Genomic DNA, 19,170 nt, shown 5'->3' with positions numbered 1-19,170 from the left:
AAAAAAAGAAAAAGGAAAGATGAACAATGGTTCTGGGACGAAGGCTAGTCTGCTGCCTTCGTCACGAGTTAGGACTGTCCCTAACGCTGCTGCATGTGACGTGTGATGGACGTCTTAACACGGACAGTGTCCGTTTATGGCGTGGACTGCACGCCCCGCGTATCCTGGGTCCCATCATTGTTGTCATCTGTATCGGGGCCGCGGGACTCATCATCGGATGACCATATACTTGTGTAGATACCGTTGGATGACGTCGGATCTTGTGGCGACTGCACCCTCTTCTTGGAGCGTTGAAGGAACGACAGTGGCGGTAGGGAGAGGTTGGTGCGCATCAGGAAGGGATTGCGATGCAGAATGTGGTCGTACACAGGTTCGCGGCTTGTCGGCTCTTCGTCCTGCTGACGAGCGCTGGGCTCGGCGGGGCCTGCCTCAAGAGTGGTGGACGTGAGGAAGTTGAGACTCTGGGCGTGTGGTTGCTCCGTGTCCCTTGAAGAGGAGGAGAATGTACTCAAGGGGTGAGATGATACACTTGTCCCGGCCTTGGGATTGGTAGATCTGTAGATGTCAGCCATTCTGCCCGGTCGTCGGTTGTCGGTGGACAAGGAGTTTTGGGGGGAAGGGGGAGCAGTCGATGACAAACGTACCCGGTGCGCGACGTCCCCTGACTGCACGAGCCCTGAGACCAGCCTGCTGGTCTGTCAGGGGCGTATTCCTGGTTCAACTTTGGCCAGATCTTGCCCAAGCCCAGCTTGAGTAGGACGATGCGGTAATCGTTGATGGCATCCTTTGTGCAGCCAAAGAACATGAAGATGGGCCCGCACGAGATTATGGTGAGCCAGCTGACGTTCATGACAGCAAAGTTGAGTGAGGAGCTCGGGAGGAGCATGATGCTGTTCCAGGGCAGACCGGGCAGTCCGGCGTGGATGCGCTCGTAGGAGTAGCCGGTGGCCGGGCCCATGTCGAGGATGTTGAGGACGAAGATGAGCAGCATCATGGGGTACACCGGGATGAGGACGGAGATGACCATGAGGTAGAGACGGCGACGGGTCCGGTTGGCGCGCTGCGTGGCCAGCCGGTTGGAAGAAAGGATGGATGCGTTGCTGGTGCTGACTTGACGGAAACGCCAGTAGATCAAGACTGTTCACTATCTGTTAGTGTGCCCTGTCTGGATGCATGTGCTACGGTAGACTTACTGGCATAGAAGACTGTGATTGTCGACACAATCGTCGGCGCGATGACAAAGAAGACCAGATAGGGCCAACTTGGATCCGCAGACCACGAGCACCCGACAATTGCACCGACAGCATAGCGATTGCGTGTAAGGGGCCAAGTCAATGCTAGCTGGACAACGGGCAGGGGGAACATGATGAGTGCCTGGATCATGTTTCGTTTCCTCTTCTCCTTGACCGTCAGAGGATGAGCAGTCAAAAGTCCAACCTGGTGAGCCAGATTGCGCATGATGGCTAGGAGGCATGTTGCGTAGAGGGCGATGCTGAAGTTGTGAAAGTAGGGCGTGACATCGCAAAGTCCGTAGCCCTTCCACCAGGACTCCATGTCATCGTTCCGCCATATGAGCGCCAGAACAACGGTGTCGATGTTCTTGAGAATGACATTGAGGATGAAGATGGTAGCGGCTAGCTCAGAGTTGCGATAGAGGAGACGGAGAGGAACGAGGGCCACCATACTGCCCAGCAGACCGAGAAGGACACGACAGACAAGATTGGCTGTCAGAGATGGAGTTGTGTAGGGTGGTAGGGAGGAAGCGGCTTGTATGATGACCAACGCATCGTCCCGTGCGTAAAGGTCCATACCCGGGACTTTGGACACGTGGAAACCCACACGTGTTTGTGTGTGTGAGTCTGCCAGTGAGGCAAGTTGTGATAGTCGATTGGTGGATGTCTGCATGCCTGGTCAAAGATTTAGACAAACCGCAGGAAGCTTTGACAACCATGGGTGAGAGAACATCAGAAGGAGGGTCAATGCGGTCTTATAGAAGGCTCTGACCAAGATCTGTAGCGTTCCATTTTATTGAGTGAGCTGTGAACAAGCTTATTGAAGATGTTCAGTCAATAGGCCACTCCCTGAAACCAACAGAGTGGAATTCGGGCTTCTCGCAAAGAAAGATTTGATTGAACGTCCTACAAAAGCACACCTTAGAATAGATGAAAAGCGATGGCTGATTTGGGTATTGAGCATTGTGACGAGATAGTTTGCTCTATAGAAGGTCGTTTCGCTTATTGAGAGGAGGTATTCACACCCGCTTCGAGCCAGGACAGGTGGATCAGCCTCAACTCCCGAATCCCAGCGGCGCCTCTCCAAGGTGGGCCGCATGTAACATGGGACGCAGGCCGGTGCAGCTGCTTTCTGACCTGTTTAAAATGCGGGCAGTTCTAGGCTACGATGAGACGACATCTTGAGCTTAGCCGCGTTGACGCCCGCGGATGCAGGCTGGTGCATCCTTGGATATCTGCCGGCATCACGCGCCAAATGTCATTTGTTGCTCGGGTGGTGATTCATTTCGGCCCTTGTACTAACAGGTAATGCCTTCTGTAAAGAGGTTGGGATGCGCAGTTTGGGGTGACGTCTCGTTCATGGCCATGACCATCGTCGTCCTCGATGGACTCACGCCAGGAATCGCTTAGGCGCATAGACCATTCTATACCGGCACCTGCAGCGTCAAACGCGGCTATGCATCTACCGAGAGCACAGACCTGAAGCGTCCTTGCATTGACAGCATCCCCCCACTCTCTCCTCCTAGACCAATCAAGTCTCTCTCATGATCCAATTATACCCCTTGCTTTCACGACCCCCAGCTCGTATCACTTTAGCGGGATACCGCGTCGCAAACGCGCCAGGCAAACATCCCTCCTCTCCATCACCACCAGCTTCAATAGACACCACACGCCACCAATTTCGACTTTCGACTTTCGGCTTTCAATAGACCATCAACACATTCGAGATGTCTGCCTCTCTCTTCCGTCGCAACGCCGCCCTCGGCGCCCGCCGTGCCTTCAGCACCACCGCCCCTCGCCCCGTCGCCAAGATCTCCATCATTGGCAACCTGGCCGACACCCCCGAGCTACAGGAGACTTCCTCCGGTCGTGAGATCATCCGCTACGCCGTCGCCTCCAACTCGGGCTCCAAGAACAACCGTCAGACGTCGTGGTTCCGTGTGGCGAGCTTTGCCGAGGGTCCCTCGCGGGACTACCTCCTTGCGCTCCCCAAGGGTTGCATGGTCTTTGTCGAGGGTGACGCGAGCATGAGCACCTACGAGGATGCCGAGAGCGGCAAGACAAGGAGCAGCCTGAACATTTTGCAACGTAAGTGTGGTCCGATGCCGTGGGGAGCGTGACGACGACGTCGGCTCCGGGTTGGCTAGTAGACTAACGCAGATGAATAGGCTCTATTGATGTGCTCAAGCGCCCTCACCAGCTCCCTGAGGAGTCTCAGTAATGGGAATACATACAACAATAAGACATTTGTCATGACCACATCTCCGCTATCTCTGGAAGACGGGTTTTCCCTTGTTGATAGGATGTCTGTACTATTACTGCGTGGAGGAAGCGGGGCATTGATACCATAATTGAGACTTTACACAGCATTCCGTCAGCTTGCCAGCACACCCTCGCCTAAACCAGGAAGGACTACAAGTTCGACTATTGGAGTTGGTCTGCTGTGCCCTCATGTTGTGAGTCAGGCTGTTTGTACAAGCCCACAGCGCCAAAAGGCATCATCTTCATGTGCTATCGCAGTCCTCTTCTTTTCTGAGCATGAGTTTTACTTCGTTCCTTTATACTTCATCTCTAGACAAGTGATACGCTATCCATGCAACCGTAGCCAGCTGCGACACCTCCCTCCTCGCTCTTGTCGCCCTTTGTCCTGAGCAGGTATCCTGCCTGCTTATTGTGCTTCACCTCGCCGCTGTTCTGGTCCCAGAGACATGTGCCATAGACGCCCAGCTCGCAGATCACACCGCCTGCTTCGAGCGCCCCATTGCGGAGTATGGTGTTCGTGACGGGCGGAGGCGTGATGAGCTCCATGAGTATGTAGGACCCCCAGTGTTCCTCAGGCACTGTCTTGAGGAAGGACGGTATAGACGTACGGTAGATGTTGTTGCCGCCGCCTTCACGCTGAGGCTTGAGGACATACTTCTCCGCTTCCTTGGGGTCCAAGGCCTTCTTCCTAGCTTGGAGGCCCGAGGGCGAGTTGTCCATGGGGTAGATGTTGGTGAACGTCTTCCATAGTTCCTGCGCAGCGGGCGTCTTGTTGTTGATGTATTTTGCGAGAACGGACAAGTCGGGCGTTGCCAGGACCTGCTGCACCTTCTTTGTGCCAGCCAGCTGCGTCAACACTGTCGGGCATCGGATCGCATGGGACCGCTCGAGGTGCAGCCTTGCTTCCCAACCCTTGGAGTCGGGGTAGTCACCGGGGCCGTAGCCGGCACGGAGGTAGATGACTGCTACCTCGTAGACCCTGTCTGGGTTCCGAGGGAGCTTGTAGAGGAGCTGACGCTTCGGTGTGTCGGCTATGCTGGTGTGCTGGAGAACTTCCGAAAAGGGCAGCCTGAAGACGGGGATGGCGGGCTTCGCCTGGAGGATCTGGTACTCCAAGTGTCGTTGGTCAAACACGTTGCGCTCGCCATCCTGGGTCAGGAAGACAACGCATCGAGGGTGGCCTAGATCCGAGTCGCCGTACGCGGTGTACGCGGCTTGGATTCCTGCTGTGAGCCCTTGTGTTGTCTTGTTCTCGGGGAGGTCTAGCAGGATGCTGGAGATGTTCTTCTCGAGGAGGGGGTACTCTGTGCTGGCCAGAAATTTGTGCAACCCCGATGTCTGCTGCGACAGACCTCCAAAGGAGGAGGCTATGGTGTTGAACTCGACTTGCTTTGCTTGCAGTGTCGGGGGGTCTGACGTGGAATCTTGGTGGACCATGTAGTCGGACCTGAAGAGACCTAGCGACAGTGGCTGCGTGTAGCCCTCCTCCCTCACCTTGAGGTGGATGTTCCACAGCTGGCCAATGAAGTCATCTCCGTCCTTCACTCTGGGGCTTGCTCAGTATATGGGGTATCTGGCATCAGGCAGACGACTCACTCATTCACCATGTCCTCAATGAACTTCTCATCGCGGCTCACAGCGGCGTACAGCTCGTTGTAGCTTTGCTGCACGACCCGGCCCTGCTCAAAGCATACCCGAGGAAAAGGGCTAGGGAACAGTGTGACCGGCGCGCTGACGGCGGTGACAGCATTTGGGTCTGCTTCGGGGCTTGGTGGCGGGCGAATGGTCAGTCCATTCGCAATGGTCCAGTCTTTGATTGTTGTGATGAGGTGGGCTTGCTCTGGCTGGGAGAGAGGTGGGGGGTACACCCCGCTGGTGAGGGAAGACATTTGTTGATGCCTGCGGCTGGCGAGGCTCGCCTTGTCGGGGTAATTTGCAGGGGCGTAGGATAACAAAGGACGAAGAGACAGCGCGGAGTGCCGCGATGATGAGAATTGAGAAATGTTTCCAGGCTGGCGGAGTTGTTGGTAGCCCGCCGTGCAAGCAGGTGGAGGAGGCAAGTCCACCTTCGCTTAATAATGCCGCGATGGTGTAAGCCGCCATCATGTGCCGCAGACTCACAACACGGGTAAGTGATTATATCGGTAGCTGGTTATACAAAGGCGATTGGTTAAATCTGGTCATACCATGTCGAGAAGACACGCTATTATTTCGTTCGAGGTGAATTGTAAGAGTGTGATGTAGGTATTCTATGAGGTGCGCTCCGCTTCAAAAACACAATGGTATCTCGAGATCATGGGGAGTTGGGGGCCATAATGCGGTCAGAACCGCCATACCCAACGTGCAGACGATCCAGTTCCAGACGCCTCACCGTGTATTCTCAAGCGCCGTTAGGATTTCCCCCACCTCCTTCTGGTCTTGCTCGACTACCTCGTCGAACGAGGGTGGTGGCGCCTCTTCGTTCGGGGGCTGAATCCACGAGTCGCTACTCGGCGGAGACCCACCTGGTTCTTCACTGGTATCGCACGGGTTTGCGCTTGGTGGTAGAACTACGAGAGGAAAGTCTCTGCTATTTCGAATCACACACTCTTCGCCGCCAACGCTAAGTGCAATAGCCCAACCTAACGTATGTCTTACCTTGAGGTTGTATGTCACAAAGCTGGGACTGATGCTGATGTTGGCCATGGGGCGTGCCATGAGGCCATTGAAACCAATGCGAAGATTGGCAAGCTGGCCTAGATCCAGGCTGGATTGGTCCTCACCAAACGGAACCTCTATTGGTTTTGCTGACCGGGTGCTGCTGTTCAGGAGCATGGGGATCTTGTCAAAGAAAACATCCTCGTACGTCTTGCGCGTGCCCTCGCACTTGACTTCGCAGAATTGCTTGATTTTCAGCGTTGCTCTAAGGAGCATGATGCTTTGCGGCACATTTCGCAAGATCTGGCTTGTTTGGTCCCATTCGGGCACGACCCGTATCTGCAACGGTATCGTGGCAAAGTTCTCCAGCTGTACTCTTGCCGGTGCGTCGATCTCTGCGCGGAAACAAAGCTCGGGTACAGAGGATGTGTGAAGAAACTTTCGCAGCCTCTGCGATGTCGAGAGCAGCGTGTCCTCCATGCCAGGTATCAGTTTCTGGGTTGTTACAGACCGCCGGGTGGTGTATCGCGTGGTGCCCCAGTCGGCAGGAGGGGGTCCCTCGCTCCGCGCACACAACCTGATGGGAAGGATAGCTTCGTTATGTTGCCACTGACCCTGCGCGAAGCCACTGAAAGTCGCCTTGAGGTAGTACTCGACAAAGCTGTCCTTGCCATCAGGAGTAGTGGCGTGGTAGGTCGGTGGGAGGGCGTGCGTGCGTCTTTCCGAGTTGCTTTGTGGAATGAATGTGTCCTGATGTTGGAATGCGACGTCGTCGTCAACGTGCGTTGGGAGGCGGATTAGGAACGGCCACTCTTCGGGACCACCTCTTGGCGGGATGTGCACCGGTCCGTTATGGAGCGTCTGCGCGCGACGAACGTGGTCGATGAGTCGGAAGCGCCCCCGGTAGGTGCTACTGCTGTTGGCTCGATGAACGACCACGTGAGACTTCGCGCGGCCGTGGATGGTGATCTTGACGGTGGACTGTATTGTCAAGATTGGGTTGGTGCGGACTACATTTCCGGCGATGGTGTCGCCGGGCGAGAAGGGGTTTTGGCCACTGTTGATCTGTATGGATAGGAGGCGCGAGGACAGGTCTAACGTTTGAGGCATTGGATGATATTAATGTGATACAGTCTTGAAGTGTGGTGGCGAATTGTGCAGTTCTTCTTAGGTGTGGTGTCGGGACAAGTGAATTGTAGGGTGTTTCTTCAGGCATGCGCGAGGTGATGAAGTCGGCTGGCCCTTGTGCTCGATCCCACGCCTCCATGTCAATTGCCAGGCTGCCTGGACTCTGGAGATCCATGTCATCTTGGCGTGTCTTCCTGAAGGACCAACCGGCCGCGCCAGCCCGAGGATCGAGAGTCCATGTCGGCAGGTACCTGAGGTACGACTGAGGCAGACTGGACTGGACTGGACTCGCTGGAGGCGAGGGGTCACTGCTTCCAGTCACTGTGGTGCTGCGCATTCGCTGGGTGACAGAGTACCCTAGCACTTACCTTCCTATTCCGAACTATGGCATAAAGTGTCATGCGCTGACATTGTTCTCATTTGGACAGTGTTGGTAAGAAATCGGGCCGTGTTATGACGCATCCGCGCTCACAAGGCTCTCACCTCACATACTTCATTAGGGAGGTTAGCTTTCTAAATTCTGCCCCACTAACTTTAGCTCAGGCTTTTCTGCAACTCACTCCGCCACGCTTCACCTCACTCCCAATGTACTTATATTTCCGGGCGACTTGAGCTTCTTACCTGCCAATCTCGGGAAGTTCGTTCTACGACCAATTCGCGACCCTTTCACAACCACTCCTGCTCTTGCGCCTGCTTGTGCTGCGATCAACCAACATCGCCTGGGCGTGAGTTCTTCTGGTTTCGCTATGAGGCACGTCTGCTGCTTCAGCCCACCGACGCGCGATGCAACTGCTGACACATACCTCAGCCCCAAAAGAACAAGTCCCTGGGATGATGAATAATCATGGCGCCGAGGCTTGGACCGCGACAAGTCGAAGATAACGACCCGTTCCTTTGGGATGTCGAACAAGTCGTCGCCGAATTATGCGGTGCCAACTGCCCATGGGCGAAGGATCCGGCCGCCTTTGCAGACAGGCTTCGGGCAGAAGAACTGGATGGCAGGACGTTGTTGACTTTTCAATCGACGACCTCCCTAGACAGGCTTCTAAACCGACTAGACTTCAAGACCCTGCGAGATGAGTCGCGTTTCAACGAGAAGGTGAACGAGCTGAGACTGCAGAGTCCTTCTTTTGCGGCCTGGAGATTTTCGCTGGACCGGAAGCAAGAGCGAGTGTCTGGGATCATTGCAAACCAGGAAGATGGAAATATCGAAGAGGATCGATTGCCATACGTGCCTGAGGAAGCACCGTCACCCATTAGTCAAGATGCCCGAACCCCTGGCACAGTGTCGAGTTCGGCGACACCGGCAATTGGGCAAATGGCCATCTCAGGCGGCTCGCAGTCATCTGCCATTGGACGTCGCCTACTACCAACGCCCTTTGAGCTGAAACGCCCAGCCACACACGACAACGATATCGTCACCGATGCTGCCGAACCACCGCCCAAGAAAAGCCGTGTTCAGCCGACCAACATCAGCGTACAAACGGTGACGGAGCAATTTGTTGCCCTTCCGTGGGAGCGTGCCCCCGCTTGGGCGTATATCGGTGACGGGGCCTTGACCCAGGAGATGCTCACGTCAGATTCGGAACCCGTCACAAGCTTGGTACTGGACTACGTCGATCAGGTGTCGAGCGAAGAAGAGTTTACAGTGAAACCGAAAAGGTTACCCCCCGGCCGGCGAATAGCAGTTGCAATGGTGATGCGACGTCTTCTGATCAAGAATGCTCGAAATTTGGTTCGGATCGATGAAGGCGAAGAAGTCGTCTCAGACTTCGGCGTCGACGAGAAAGACATGATTCTGGCTCTTTCCGATCTCCCGTCTGAACTAGACGATGATACGAGGCGAGAGATTGAGGATGAACGGCTCGAGGCTGAAGAGCTCAGGCTGCAGGCCGACGGAATACCACAGCACAAGGTCCAGGAAATCCTCGACCAAGAGATCGAAGCATTCACACGACTTTGGGAAACACGCAAGGCCACAAAACTCAAGCGGGAGGCATGGAGTCTTTGGAATCAAGCACGCAAGGGGAAGCGCAATATCATGTCCGAGCAATCTCGCTCAGAGATCCGCGCTCTCGACGAACGTATCGCAGCGTACACGTCGCGCATTCTTCGCGAGGGGTGGCAAGTCGAAAGCGAAGTGCGTGCACAAGCCCTAATTCTGGAGGCGAGTGTAGAGGACAGACTCTACCAGGCTTGGAAGCTGAATGTTATCGAATGCAGGGTAGAGCCCGAGAGGGAGAGGCCTCTAGCGCCTGCGCGCCCATCGCTAACTCCAAAGAAGCGGCCTGCGGCGATGGAGGAAGTCCTGACCAGCAGCGACGAAGAAGATGACACTGATTTCATCGTTCATGACGAGGACCCTGCTCCCATGGATATCTCCGATGCAGCCGCTGACCCCTCTAGCGACGCCGCCAGCGGACAAACGCCTCACGCCCCAGAAGCTACTAATGGAGATGGCGGTGCCACACAGAGCAGCGACGATGATTCTCAGAGGTTGAGAGCGGATTCAACAACGCCTGTCAGAACTCGACACCCTCCGTCTCCCACGGCGCCTCCGTCCCAGCACTCCGTCCCGGTCATAGATTTGACGTTAGAGCCGGACTCGCAACCTACAGAGGCCTCCACGACGGATGCAGTCAACGGGCCATCGCTCAAAAGTCTCAGCAGCCTCAGCCTAATCACCGCGCATGATGCCAAGTTCTGGTCGAATCAGAATGACCGCTGGAGACTTGTCTTATGGGTTTTGGCTAAAATGACTTTCAACCGGCGCAAAGCCGTCTTTGTCGCCGTGCAGACTTGTTCGCCTTTGAAGGTGTGGAAGACGTACGTCACAGGTTTTCTGAACGAACCACCACAAGACTATGGAACGGTGGGCACTTGGACCGAAAAAGAGCTGCTATGTTTTGACATTGCACGATTGTTTCTTACGCACCTTCGGTGCAGGGTACAGGCCGAGAAACGCTTGATGCCGCCGACAAATAACACGATGCATAAGATACGCTCCAATAAGGAAGGGTTCTCACTCTTCTGTCAGTGGCTGAGGAACAAAGAGTCCATATTCCCCACGGCCGACCAAATCTATCGAGGCCATGATAATATCCCCGATAGCGACGAGGAGATTCCGGCTGACAAGGAACTTGAGGAATACGGCTCGCCTCAGAAGCGGAAGAAGCAGACAAAGGAAGTCGTGCAGAACAGAGACGCCCTCACGCTGCGCCAGCTTGCGAAAGAGAGGATCAAAGAGCAAGAGGCTCGTCGCCAAAGGCTCAGGTCTCAGCTTGAAGGCCTGGGCTCGTCAATTCATGGAGATACTCGTATCATCATAAACGAAAGCAAAGATGACGAGCAAGAGCTGGTGTATGTTAACGAAGACATTGCGCATTCGATCAAGGAGCATCAAATTGATGGTGTCCGTTTCTTATGGAACCAGATCGTGCTGCCCCCAACACTTCGCCAAGGCTGCCTACTAGCGCACACGATGGGCTTGGGCAAGACAATGCAGGTGATCACATTCCTTGTAGCCCTTGCTCAAGCTTCTCGCGATGCCAAGACTGCGACGCAGATACCAGAGGATTTGCGCAACTCCCAAACGTTGATCCTATGTCCCGCAGGACTTGTCAACAATTGGATGGATGAGTTATGTAAATGGGCTCCGGAAGACTCTTTGGGCCCGCTGGTGTCACTGGACTCAGCGGCTACGCCTTTTATGCGTGAAGACATCCTCCGAGAGTGGGCAGCAGACGGTGGAGTGCTGGTTCTTGGGTATGACATGTTCAAAGCCTTTTTCCGCAAGGATAAAACCGACGATGAGGGCAGGCTACAGTACGAAGAGCTTGCCGCGCTACTGCTGGAAACGCCAAAGATCGTTGTGGCTGACGAGGCACACAAGCTCAAGGCACAGAACGGAGTGTTGAACAGCCTTTGTTCTCAATTCCACACTTCTGGTCGCATCGCCTTGACTGGCTCGCCGCTGAGCAACAACACGATAGAGTACTACTCGATGATCCATTGGGTTGCACCAAATTTCCTGGGTCCCTTGGAGGAGTTCAAGGAGATCTACGTCCGCGAGATCGAGAATGGGCTAGCGCGCGACAGTGTTGCTAGCGACAAGAGGCTGGCGCTTCGAAAGTTACACGCTTTGAAGACAACAGTAGCGCCTAAAGTGCATCGAGCCACTATCAAAGTGCTCTCTCATGACCTACCTCCAAAGTCAGAGTTCGTTATATCGGTGCCCCCCACTAAGCTACAGTGCGACCTATACACGCTGTATATCAACGCCATGCACGACGGTGGTGCGGGTAGATCAGGCGCGGCCTTGACGGCGGCCAAAGATCTGGTGCTTCTGTGCAATCACCCGGTCTGTTTCGGGTCCAAAGTCAGACAGGTGATGCAAGAAATCGCTACAGGTACTGCAAACAAGGCCTCAACGTTCCCTACAGGAATCATCGACGAAGCAAATCGCCTGACAAACCCACATACCAACTCAACGATCCAGGACCCTTCATATTCGGCCAAGGTGTTATACCTCTGTCGAATTCTGGATGTTTCCCGGGCCATCGGCGACAAGGTCTTGGTTTTCAGCCAAAGCCTTCCTACTCTGGACTATCTGCAGAAGATTATGGAGACGCAAGATCGTCGCTTCTGTCGGCTAGACGGCGGCAGCAAGATCAACGAACGCCAACACCAAACAAGAGCGTTCAACGAAGGTCAGCAGGACGTATATCTCATCTCGACCAAGGCAGGCGGTGTTGGCCTTAACATACAAGGAGCCAATCGCGTGGTTATATTCGACTCACAGTGGAATCCGGCCGATGACCAGCAAGCAGTTGGACGAGCATATCGTCTTGGCCAGCGGAAGCATGTGTTTGTGTACTATCTCATGGTCGCCGGTACGATTGAACAAGAGCTCCACAACCAGGCCGTCTTCAAAGGTCAATTGGCCACCCGCGTTGTCGACCAGAAGAATCCTATATCCTGGGGCCAAAGGCATGGCAAATACCTGATGCATATTCAGCACCCAAATAACGAGACACGGGCCCCAAATCTAGAAGCCTTTATAGGCAAGGACCAGATCCTCGACATTCTAATCCGAGAACCCCCTAGGACCACTAGGCCGGAGCCTCAGCAGCTTCAAATCAGCAAACTAGTGTCGACTGATACATTTGAAGAGGAAGACATTGACGCTACCTTGACTTTAGAAGAGCGAAAGGAAGCGGAAGAGGCTGTCCGGCTCGATCACCTTCGACGCACTGACCCGCCTGAGCATGCAAAATTGATGGCAGAGCAGCAAGCCCACCTGGCGCAACAATGTCAGCACCCAACTCAGAATGGTGGAAAGATGACACCAATTCCACCGCCGACTCAGCCATATAGCACTACGAGACCGCCGCATCATATACCTGGCCTGAACGGCCCGACGACAATGGCACACAACTTCGGTGTTGGTGTTGCTTCAGCAGACGGCCCGCGCCGTGAACACGCGCCAGCAGCAGCTGAGTCTGGACCGGCACCTCGAGAGTCCAACTCTGGCGTGCCCGGTAAGGTATAGAGCCACCATCTCCCCTTTGTTAACCTCTACATTGCCCTTCCTGGCTTTTCTATACTACAGACCACCATGTCCACCCCCTGCTACAGGATTATTCTAATGCGAATGCCAGTCCTCGGGCACAGACGATGCTTCCCCTGTGGTTGCGGTTGCCAACGTCCCACCTCCGCCCATGCCCATGGTTGGGGCAAACACCTATTTTGGTCGACAGTCGGAGGTCATGAGCAGCACGCACTCGCCTGGGCCAGCCACAAGCGCATCAGCAGCCCCAGCTCAAGCTCCTCCCGCCAGCCCGGCGAGCGTACCAGCGCCAGCGTTCACTTTGGGCAGCAGTCAATCACAGCCACTCGACGCCATATTCCAACAGAAACTAACAGAACGCCTTGAGGCTATCCCCGGCATACCTGGACTTGCCCATGGCGGCATACAGCATCGCGCAAGGTCCCTCGCAAGGTCGATCCAGCAAGTGCTGGAAGCTAGAGGGGCTGGGTTCTTGCCGGACAAAGTGCAGTGGAAGTTGTTGACGGAGTTGCTGGATAACGAACGCTTCACAACCGCAATGGCATACGGGCTCTTAACACCCAAATATGTGGCTAGCGCGGGGCGCAAAGTGTTGCAAAGTCGTGTCGACTCGCTGGAGCGACTGAGTCACCAGAGCTTTATGACTCAGTGCAATCTGAAGACAAAGAACAAGGATCCAGCAGTATGAATGCCCTGCCAGGACATTGTCGGAGTGGCAACGACTAACCCGTTCTACAGGAACTACAACGCCATTCAACATCCGGGGACTCGTCGAGGACTAGAAAAGAGGATTCCGCAGTTCTCGCAGAGATGTCGAAGAGTCGTCAAACGCGGGGCGATGGCTATACACGACTGCCTGCTTGGGCGCATGCATCACTAAGAGAACAGGAACGGCATACATCACGACAGCGGTCGGTTGACTCAAGGGCCAGTCCAGCAAGCGGGCACAGCGACAGGACCGGTCAGGGCAGATGACGAGTGATGAGCATCAAGACGATGGAATAAAGTAAGAAGAGGGGATGACAATGTCATTGCGATTTCGGCGTTGGGCGTGAGGATTCGAGATACCCTATTTGCTGGCGTGGTCATTTTTACGGAGTCTTCCATGTGCATTGACTCGGACGACCATGGATGGGGCTAACCAAGGATGGTTCAGTGCATGTTGCATTGGGGTTTCAGTTGTCAGCCTTTTCAAGAGCAAATATAGTACGTCGTAAACAGGCAACGAGCATCGTGGGATGATTTGCGCAGGAGAATCAGTTTCTACTAGAATCGTTCGCAATACAACCAAGTTACCTCGAAGTGTTGAGTACATGCATGACATGACCATTGTATGTCCTAATTGTGTGTGTCGCTACAGTGTGGGAAAGTCATGATGTGCTGATTGATTGATCATCGAGCACGAGGGATGGAAGAATGCGGAGTCGCCGCGTAGTCAGCGTCCAATCACAGGCTGGCCAAAGGTAAGAAGAATTGAAGGCGTCGACGACCTCGGCGGTGGGTGGAGCGAAGGGGGGAATTCCATCAATCAATCAATCAATCAATCAATGATCAATTGATCAATTTTGCCAGCCGGACATGATACGGACTTGCCCCTAATTAGTGGTCATTGTCGAGAAGCGGAAAGGCGGTATCTCGAATTCCACAATCCCAAATCGGCTAGAAAATTGGAACTTGCTCGGGATTCTCCTTCCTGGCCACCGACCACCCTCATCCACTAGCCTCCTCCGTCTTTCCTTCCATTTTTCCCTTTTCCCCTCCTCCACAAGACATCTCAGAAACACACCCACCGCGACGACTCGAATAGACACCCTCAACGACTGCGATCATTTATCCTGGCCATGGATAGCGTCCTCCGCCAGAGCAAGGCCATGTGCCCGTTCCTCAAGACGGCCTCCCCCGCAACCCTGCGAGCCCTCTCGACATCTGCTCGCCCGACCGCGCCCCCGAGTCCCAGCCCCAAGGCGTCGCCCTGTGGCGGCACCATGTCCAAGCTGACGCTCCTCGCCGGTCGCTGCCCGGTCATGGGGAAGGCCATGGCTGTGCAGTCGTCCAAGTATGGCGCCGCCGCCAGCCTCCGTGCGTTCTCCAACCAGGCCAAGTCGTCTTCGGCCAGCGCCCACGGCAAGGCCAAGATGCACACCAGCCGTGGCCAGAAGGCCCGCGCCGTCGAGGGCCCCGTCTCTGGCATGTACCCGCCCAGCAAGACGAACTCGCCGCTCGCCGACGCACGTGCGGCCGCCAAGTTCAACTACGAGTCCTTTTACACCGCCGAACTCGACAAGAAGCACAAGGACAAGTCGTACCGCTACTTCAACAACATCAACCGCCTGGCCAAGGACTTTCCTCGCGCCCACATGTCCAACAAGGAGGATCGCGTCACCGTCTGGTGCGCCAATGACTACCTCGGCATGGGTCGCAACAGCCGCGTGCTCAATAAGATGCACGAGACGCTCGAGGAGTACGGCGCGGGTGCGGGCGGGACGAGGAACATTTCCGGACACAACAGGCATGCGGTGGAGTTGGAGGGCACACTGGCCCAGCTCCACGCCAAAGATGCGGCGCTAGTGTTCAGCTCGTGCTACGTGGCCAACGACGCGACGTTGGCCACCCTGGGCAGCAAGATGCCCGACTGCGTCATTTTGTCGGATAGCCTGAACCACGCCTCCATGATCCAGGGCATCCGGCACTCTGGCACCAAGAAGGTCGTCTTCAAGCACAATGACGTGGCGGATCTGGAGGCCAAGCTGGCTGCGCTGCCGCTGCACGTGCCCAAGATCATTGCCTTTGAATCTGTCTACAGCATGTGTGGTTCCATTGGACCGATTGAGGAGATTTGCGACCTGGCGGACAAGTACGGCGCCATCACCTTTCTCGATGAAGTGCATGCCGTGGGCATGTACGGGCCGAGCGGTGCTGGCGTGGCTGAGCACCTGGACTGGGAGGCGCACAAGGAGGGCATGCCCCGGGGCACCATCATGGATCGCATCGACATCATCACGGGCACGCTGGGCAAGGCATATGGCTGTGTGGGCGGCTACATTGCGGGCAGCGCCAAGCTGGTCGACATGATCCGCTCGCTGGCTCCTGGGTTCATCTTCACGACCTCGCTTCCCCCGGCGACCATGGCGGGCGCCAGGGCGTCGATTGAGTACCAGATGGAGCACGACGGTGACCGGAGGCTGCAGCAGCTGCATACGCGTGCGGTCAAGGAGGAGATGAACGCCCGCGACATCCCCGTCATCCCCAACCCTTCGCACATTGTGCCCCTGCTGGTCGGCAACGCCGAGCTGGCTAAGGCGGCCTCCGACATGCTCCTCAACGACTACCAGATCTATGTCCAGTCCATCAACTACCCGACCGTCCCCGTCGGCCAGGAGCGCCTGCGCATCACGCCCACCCCGGGCCACGGCAAGGAGCTCCGCGAGGAGCTGGTCCAGGCTGTCGACGAGATCTGGACACGCCTCGGCATCAAGCGCACGTCTGACTGGGCGGCTGAGGGCGGCTTCATCGGTGTTGGTGAGCAGGATAATGCGGAGGTCCAGCCGCTCTGGACGAACAAGCAGCTGGGCATTGAGCAGGCGGCTAAGGAGATTTTGGCTACGGTAGGACAATCCAGCAAGGCGTCCCTGACCGAGACCCTGCTGGAGCGCGAGGCGGGTGCTGGTCGCTCGGTCGCAGCCGCAGCCGCAGCCTAAGCCTAAGCCTAAGACTATGTTGCTCGCTCACTATGCCTCTGGCATCTGGCATTGGTTTTCTGTTGTAGCGAGCCACCGTTCCATTCGATCTAGGGCTGGTTCTAGCCCTCGTATGATAGCTTGTGCCTTTTTTTGTTTTCTTGGGCCCAATTTACACTATTGATTGGCGCAATGGCGGCCTTTGAACACCTATTGGTTGCCTATTGTCTGGTGACTGAAATTCGAGAGGGTACTCTGTAGGGCGAGAGGATCGGCTTCCGGATTATCCTTGCTGAATCAAGTTTGCTAGTGGCCTAGTGCCTGTCTGACATGAACCCTGGCCACGTCGGTCCGCCAGGACAGATTTTCCGGGATGCCGACGGGATCGGCATGACTGCGGGCGTTGCCCGTCCGGGTCCGCGGACACCGAATCATGGGACTGATGCCCGCGGCGGTCGTCCGTCATAATGGGCCAGTTTATCGTGAACCTGTCACTTTGCATTTGAAGTACGTTTTGATCTTATTTTATTTTTTGAGGCTTTCACGTGCAGCTGGGAACGTGGCTGGTTTCCCAAGTACAGTCGGGACGTTACTGACGACTCTCGCTTCTTGGCCTACCCTACATATCTCTACCACCTTCTCCGTGCGCCATGTTAAAGCCAGGAGAGCGACGCCCCTTGGCTTGTACCGTGTGTGCAAAGGCTAAGGCAAGATGCATAGTCAAAGAGAACTGTGAGAAATGCGAGAGGTATGCCATGCTCTCAAGGCATCAGACACACGTAGACTCCTACCAACTTACACCCTTGCAGATGTGACAGGCTTCGAAAGACGTGCATATCCAGGACGCCGGCACCGCCTCGCCCTAAGAAAGTTGCCAAGCGGTCTCAGATACAAGATTTACAACGGCGTCTCGAGGAGCTGGAAACCTCCAAAGTCACCAAGGTAGACAAGAGCACGCCCATACTCAGCATCAACGGTGCCAGCGACTCTCAGTCTCATCATGCGACGCCGGACCCAACTATGTCTACAGACGTCCAACCGAAAAAGGAGCCTCCACACTGTCTGGACGCAGGATTCATCAGTCACATCTTCCCGCCCTTCACGTCGACGACACCGTGGCCCTCCAACGACACGCTGTGCAACAATCCGTGTCCGAACCAGCCCTGGATCTCACTATGGCCGCCCGAGCCCGAGGCCGAGTGTCTGCTGGCCAAGTATCGAAGATCCGCGGAGCCACTCTTCCCCTTTGTCAAGGTCCCGAGCAACCTGCGCGCGGCGGAGCTCAAGACGAAGCATCACTTTCTGTGGAAGGCGATTATGATGGTCGGCACGTTCATGGACGGCGTCCGGCACGGGCGCGTGGGCGAGGAGCTGCTGGCGGAGATTGGGCGGAGGACCATGGTTGAGGGCGAGAGGAGCCTGGATCTGCTCAGGGGCATGCAGCTGCTCGTGGCCTGGTTCCACCACGCGCTCGGCAGCTCGAGGCTGACCAACCTGCTGTTCCTACTGAGGAGTGTGGCGCTTGGGCTGGAGCTGAGCGGCAAGGCGGTGGGCGCGGATGGGGAGAGGGACCTCGATGCCCTCCGGGCTTATGCTGGCGTCTACTATCTCAACACGCTGTAAGTGTCTTCCACTCTCGTGACGACTCCCCTGCTGACGACTGGACGAAAGGGTCTTTACGACCAACAAGAGGACCGAGGTGCTGATGAATACGAGCCAGCTGGACCAGTGCTGCACGATCCTCGAGGAGGCCCAGCAATTCGAGTCGGACGCGCTGCTCGTCAAGCTCGTGCGCATCCAGCAGCTTGCGCAGTCCATCTCGCTGACGGTGTTTGTGGAGCCGGGCCAGCAACCGATGCAGCTGCCCATGACCATGGTCGTGCGGTCGTTCCAGGACCAGATCAACAGCCTTCGACAGTCCTTTGGCTCCGACCTCGAGACATTCCGTAGGTATCCCTGACTCTCCCCAGGTTTTGAGTGGTGCCTGATACGTGAACAGCCATGCTGGAAGCCCACATCTGCATCGCCCAGATCCTCCTCACCGAATGGGCCATTTCCGACCTGCACCTGGCCACGCCCATGACGGACCGTCTCAACCTCCTGTGGACCTGCCTGCGCGCGCTGCGCAAGTTGTTCGACGGCCGCGTCCAGGAGTGGACCGACCTCGACAACCCGCAGTTCCTCTGCCTCTCGGGCTCGGACGTGTCGTACGCACTCATCGTCGGGATCCGGCTCAGCACGCTGCGCCTGCCGGGCTGGAACCTGGAGCAGATTGAGCAGGAGCTGCGGTTCGGGGCCATTATGGACGCCGCGATCGAGCACCTCTCCCTGGTGGTGGAGAGGCGGCGGACGGGCGTGTTCAGCGTGGCGGCGCGCAGCGATGGGCGCGCCGATCCGTTCACGGGCCTGCTGCGGCTCTGTCAGAGGATGAGCGTTCACGTGCGTGAGGAGATGAGGCGCGCGGCCGAGGACTACAGGATGGGCAGCGCCGCTGTGGACGACGGCGGGCTGACGGCGGGCGGACTGGGCGATGGGTTCTGGAGGGCCATGATGGGGCAGTCGGGGGCGGTTTGGGGGGATGCCATGCCTCACATGGAGAATTTCGACGGTCTGCAGATGGGTTTCTAGGTTGGGATTGTCTATGTACAAGGTCAATATTACTCCC

The 19,170-nt window shown here is 56.1% G+C and overlaps 6 protein-coding genes across 6 annotated transcripts; 4 read left to right on the top strand and 2 right to left on the bottom strand.

The window, feature by feature from the left end:
* Positions 1 to 134: 134 nt before the first annotated feature.
* On the bottom strand, positions 135 to 1,683 carry J7T54_003260 (uncharacterized protein; the record flags this gene model as incomplete). Its single annotated transcript, XM_051506821.1, has 3 exons — positions 135 to 555; positions 645 to 1,137; positions 1,194 to 1,683. 3 exons carry the CDS (start codon positions 1,681 to 1,683, stop codon positions 135 to 137), a joined length of 1,404 nt encoding a protein of 467 aa, XP_051361949.1.
* Positions 1,684 to 2,959: 1,276 nt separating this feature from the next.
* On the top strand, positions 2,960 to 3,453 carry J7T54_003259 (uncharacterized protein; the record flags this gene model as incomplete). The annotated part of the gene is made up of 2 exons (XM_051506820.1): positions 2,960 to 3,320; positions 3,401 to 3,453. The coding sequence occupies 2 exons, from the start codon at positions 2,960 to 2,962 to the stop codon at positions 3,451 to 3,453; spliced, it is 414 nt and encodes a 137-aa protein (XP_051361948.1).
* Positions 3,454 to 3,803: 350 nt separating this feature from the next.
* On the bottom strand, positions 3,804 to 7,241 carry J7T54_003258 (Glutathione synthetase-like protein; the record flags this gene model as incomplete). The annotated part of the gene is made up of 3 exons (XM_051506819.1): positions 3,804 to 5,040; positions 5,091 to 5,338; positions 6,132 to 7,241. The coding sequence occupies 3 exons, from the start codon at positions 7,239 to 7,241 to the stop codon at positions 3,804 to 3,806; spliced, it is 2,595 nt and encodes an 864-aa protein (XP_051361947.1).
* An 862-nt stretch (positions 7,242 to 8,103) lies between these two features.
* Positions 8,104 to 13,516, top strand: J7T54_003257 (DNA repair protein-like protein; the record flags this gene model as incomplete). Its single annotated transcript, XM_051506818.1, has 2 exons — positions 8,104 to 12,804; positions 12,920 to 13,516. 2 exons carry the CDS (start codon positions 8,104 to 8,106, stop codon positions 13,514 to 13,516), a joined length of 5,298 nt encoding a protein of 1,765 aa, XP_051361946.1.
* Positions 13,517 to 14,669: 1,153 nt separating this feature from the next.
* On the top strand, positions 14,670 to 16,526 carry J7T54_003256 (5-aminolevulinate synthase-like protein; the record flags this gene model as incomplete). Its single annotated transcript, XM_051506817.1, has 1 exon — positions 14,670 to 16,526. One exon carries the CDS (start codon positions 14,670 to 14,672, stop codon positions 16,524 to 16,526), a length of 1,857 nt encoding a protein of 618 aa, XP_051361945.1.
* A 718-nt stretch (positions 16,527 to 17,244) lies between these two features.
* J7T54_003255 (Transcriptional regulator-like protein) lies at positions 17,245 to 19,133 on the top strand (the record flags this gene model as incomplete). Its single annotated transcript, XM_051506816.1, has 4 exons — positions 17,245 to 17,253; positions 17,334 to 18,124; positions 18,177 to 18,451; positions 18,505 to 19,133. 4 exons carry the CDS (start codon positions 17,245 to 17,247, stop codon positions 19,131 to 19,133), a joined length of 1,704 nt encoding a protein of 567 aa, XP_051361944.1.
* Positions 19,134 to 19,170: the final 37 nt, after the last annotated feature.

Source organism: Emericellopsis cladophorae (genome assembly GCF_022114955.1).
Source record: "Emericellopsis cladophorae strain MUM 19.33 chromosome Unknown NODE_25_length_288687_cov_117_495977, whole genome shotgun sequence".
Taxonomy (NCBI): domain Eukaryota; kingdom Fungi; phylum Ascomycota; class Sordariomycetes; order Hypocreales; family Bionectriaceae; genus Emericellopsis; species Emericellopsis cladophorae.
Note: the sequence above shows the minus strand (reverse complement) of the source record. Positions and strands in the feature narration are given on the sequence as shown.